Below are 4012 nucleotides of genomic sequence, written 5' to 3' on the forward strand. Positions count from 1 at the left end.
AATTTGTTTGGCTTACAACTTTTGAATGTTTAACAGGCTATAGCTGTAGAAATTAATATTTATTTAAACCATCTGCCGATAACATTTTCTCTATATTTTTAGAAATGCAGAAGAAACTATTTATAACAATAAAGATCTGTAAGGTTATTGCATAATCACACTTTCAAAGAAGTATTATCATAAACATCGGGTGAGTTAACAGTTCCTGAAATCATCTGAGGTTGCTCATTATTGTCTAAAAATGCAGTCCAAAATAACAAATTCAGTGGACTGACCCATATCCTTAGCAGTCAATATTCGTTCATCTACCGATCAAGTCCAACACTGTGAGATCCTTTATCACCACCACTGCATTTGTTTACAAAATTCCTACTCGGAACCCATGGAATTCAACTGGAAATACTGCAGGAGCTGATTACACAGCTATTACAAAAGGCAATGCTTACGGCTGCTCTGGTGGCAGAGGGAAGCAGCCCGCTTTGCGTGGTGGTCGTTCAGAGAACTGACAGCAATAAAAGCATACTAAACTTGCAGAGTTTAACACCACTGAGCTCACACTGACATCCAGAACTGCATTTTAGAGGTGTAATTGGTTCTGGTTTAGATGTAAACAATGCAACACAACTTGCACGAGAGAGCCCAGTGTGCCTCTTCGTACTGCGTAGTCAACTGCCCGCATTCGAACTGCACGACACAATGGCAGACAACGCAGAACTAGAAGAGGACCGTGTTCGAAGACAGTTTTCTTGGCTATTTTTAAAAAGGAGTGAGACCAAGTGTTCACCCTAGATATGGGCTCAAATTATAAAAAAGCAGTAAGAACTTCTATTTTCCCTGTTTTTACCTAAATATTAATGATAAAATGATAAATTACGATTTATTTCCAAATCACTGAAAACTGAGTGAATCTTTGCCTCAGATAACCACGGGAGAATACTGTATCTGCCAATTCCAGAAAAACAAACTCTACCAGTTCTTCTTTCTCTGAGAAAAGGCAAACGCAGACACCTTATGTTAGTGACATAACCAACCATCATTACGTGGTTGCAAAGAAAAAGAAAAAAGGTTTCGTTTGTTTACAGTTTGTTGTTAGACAACATCCTCTTCCTCCTCCTCCTCATCTTCCTTTGCAATGAAATGTAGCCGCCTGAATTCTCGCCTGCTCATCGTTGTGCTTGGGAGTGCAACTGGTGGGAGATCCTTTAAGAAAAAGATAAAATCATTAAGGAAAGTCTGTTGCAGCAAATGCCAGACCTCCTACCTTTTCAACAGTTCCCATACTTCCACATCCGATTCAAGGCACCAACACGCAGCTCTTCACTTGGAAGCGGTGGCATAAACCCACAGCTGAAGCAGAGGAGCTTTGAGGGGAGCTTGCCTGAACCCGTCACGGCTCATGGTCAAAGTGAGGGCTGGCACTGCTTCCGCAGGCTGGCGGATTCAGAGAGGATGAAGTGCTCCACGAACAAATCCTCAATAGTCCCGCTAAATACCAACCGTGACTCCTGCTAAATACTAATCCTCATGAAATGCCTGAAAGAAGGTGGCATTACTTTGCCCAAAGTTACACAACATTAAAGGCAGACCTGGGGTTTGAATTTAAAGTTCTGGCCCTTGATCACTCAAAAAACAGAGGTGGCCAGAAAACAGTTTCCATTCCAAAGAATTACAATAATCACAATAAAGAACCAATGACCAGTGAAAAACTATGTTGACAGAATAACACTGTGTCTCCACAGTACAGCTATCTATGTCTTCAGGAGTAAAAATACCTATCTTAAGGATTTGGACCAAACAATCTAAATAAGAAAGATTTTACATCTGAAATTAACTTGGCTGGGCAATTCAACTTCATTTCTGACTGAGACAATTCCACCTAGGGGACAGGGATACGACTCCAGATGTCTACCAATACTAGTCAAGTTTGCCTACAATTTTGAGGCTAGCCTAATTTTGTTGGAAGATGCAAGACTGGAGTGGAACAGAGCTGAGTCTGTGAAGTGTGAACAGACTGTCCTCATCTTACCTGTATAAACTCGACATCTCCAAAGAATCGGTCCACTGGCATCGGCTGGTTGCTGTCTTCATCCAAGAAAGCACTATTGTCTAGTTGTATCGGCTTCTTCGGGAGATCTCCATCCTCCAAGCTGGACCCATCGGAAAGGACACTCTCACCGCTGCTCTCCTCTTTGCTGCAGACATGATCGTGCAGGTTTTCATCGCTGCCCGGTTTTGGTGTAGCACTGCTTGATTTCACTGCACATGGCTTGAGAGAAACATTAGGCTCCTTTTCCTGTTTCTCTTTCTTCATCTCTGGAATGCTTTCACCTTTTTCCTGCTGAATTATATTGCAGTCTGCCGGATCTTCTGAGCATCGATCCCCATCAGGTGTTTTAGGTGTTTCCCCCAACGCAGCACTTCCACATGCAAGTCCTTCTAGTTCTGATTTTACTAGACTGTGTTTTTCACATTTTAGCCTCTTTGAGGGTCGTCTGTCAGCCACTTTGTGTAAAGACGACTGTTGGAAAAAAAGATAAATTCCTAAAGCTTACTTGAAATAAATAAAATCACCAGATCTCTTTAGTTGCAAGGCTGGCTGAGGAACAAGGAGAGCAGCACCTTGATCCAAAGCTGCATCACTAAGAAAAGTAATTAGTAGAAAGTGCACATGAAAAGATAGACAAGAGGAGCAGACAGCTCACTCTAAACCACAACGTACAGCCCATCACCAGTGGAAAGCTACTTCTCAAAGCATAACCTAGCCCTGTATGTGGCTAATCACCACTTCCATGTTTTAGGGATGCTGTGGATAACAATTAATGTAGCAGAACGAACCATCACCTGGTACAGCAGAACGTCCCACTGCTCGCTGGTGGCACAGCGCACTGGCCAACGGCCTGCCACTGGCTTTAAATGGTGATAAATCCAACAGCTAGCCCTGCAGCACACAAACATGCCCCTGCCTTGTATTTTTGCCCACAGGAGTCTAACAAAGTGGCGGGAAGGCAGGAAAGGCGAATAATTTACTTAAATTTTTCAGATAATTCCCTCACGATGACGCTTAGATTGCAGCGGTTAATGACTAGCAGCCCCGCAGCCCCCTCCCAAGCCCCAGCCCTAGCCCGCCCCGGCCCAGTCCCTCCTACCGGGCTCGGCCTCCGGGGGCCGCCCCGCTCCTGGCGGCGGGCCGCTGCTGGCGCTTCCCTCGCGGGCTCAGCAGAGGCGGCTGCCGGGCGCCCGTCCTCCGGGGACCCCTTCGCACTGCGCCCGGGAGGCCGCCGCCGCCCTGGCAGCGCCGGGCCGTGGGGCTCCGTGCGGCTCCGACCCCGCGCTCCCGCCGCCCGCCGCGCTGGACCGCCCGCCGCCATCTTGGGCAGGGCGCGGGCGCCCGCGCTCGCCATCTTGTGGAGCCTCTCGCCTTAGGGGCAGCCGGGCCTTGCCGTCGTCTGCCTCCCCGGCGTACCGGGCGGGCAGGTGGTTCCTCCGGGCCGAAACGACGGGCGAAGGGAGGCCTCGTCCTCGCTCGGGGGCGGGGCGAGACGGGGCCTGTGTAGGGAGCCCCCCTCAGGGCCTACCGCAAGCGGGGCGGCCCACGCCGGCCCACCACACAGAGCCAGACCCCGGGCTTGGCCCACAAGCAGCGTGACATTAAAATAAGCTTTAGCAAAGTGAAAACAGAGGAGTTTATCTCCAGATCTCCCTGAGGGGCGGCTGCCTGGGGAAAGAAACCAAACAAATTCTGCCTGATCACTGTGTAGGTTATAAGCATTTCAGATCTTTTGCTTCCCATAGTGTCTTCCTTCTGGAGCAACACTAGCTCTGGTTATAAGATGTGCAGTTGGGGAGTTATTATTCAGATATGTCGCTCAGTTCGTTTCCACAGCCCTCAGGGAACAAATTATGTCAGTAACTCAAATCCCTCTTTAACTTCAAGGACTCTGATGATGGCAGATGAATTTCTGTGTGGCAAAGCAGCCCGACACCTAGATTTAAGTATGTAATTATCTTCACT

General features: G+C 47.7%; 1 protein-coding gene across 1 annotated transcript; it reads right to left on the minus strand.

Annotated features, from left to right (window-relative positions):
- Positions 1 to 44: 44 nt before the first annotated feature.
- On the minus strand, positions 45 to 3493 carry C16H1orf174 (chromosome 16 C1orf174 homolog). The gene is made up of 3 exons (XM_074560446.1): positions 3147 to 3493; positions 2027 to 2518; positions 45 to 1200 (listed from the first exon to the last, which is right to left on the minus strand). The coding sequence occupies exons 1-3, from the start codon at positions 3399 to 3401 to the stop codon at positions 1090 to 1092; spliced, it is 858 nt and encodes a 285-aa protein (XP_074416547.1). The 5' UTR covers positions 3402 to 3493; the 3' UTR covers positions 45 to 1089.
- Positions 3494 to 4012: the final 519 nt, after the last annotated feature.

Source organism: Larus michahellis, chromosome 16, assembly GCF_964199755.1.
Source record: "Larus michahellis chromosome 16, bLarMic1.1, whole genome shotgun sequence".
In the NCBI taxonomy this organism is placed as follows: Eukaryota; Metazoa; Chordata; class Aves; order Charadriiformes; family Laridae; genus Larus; species Larus michahellis.

Excerpts from the sequence above, each read along its gene's own strand:
- C16H1orf174 (XM_074560446.1), bottom strand. The coding sequence starts at position 3,401 with ATGGCGAGCGCGGGCGCCCGCGCCCTGCCCAAGATGGCGGCGGGCGGT. Across the intron at positions 2,519-3,146 it reads GCCCCCGGAGGCCGAGCCCG|TCGTCTTTACACAAAGTGGC; the intron begins GTAGGAGGGACT and ends TTTTTCCAACAG. Across the intron at positions 1,201-2,026 it reads GAGATGTCGAGTTTATACAG|GATCTCCCACCAGTTGCACT; the intron begins GTAAGATGAGGA and ends TTTTTCTTAAAG.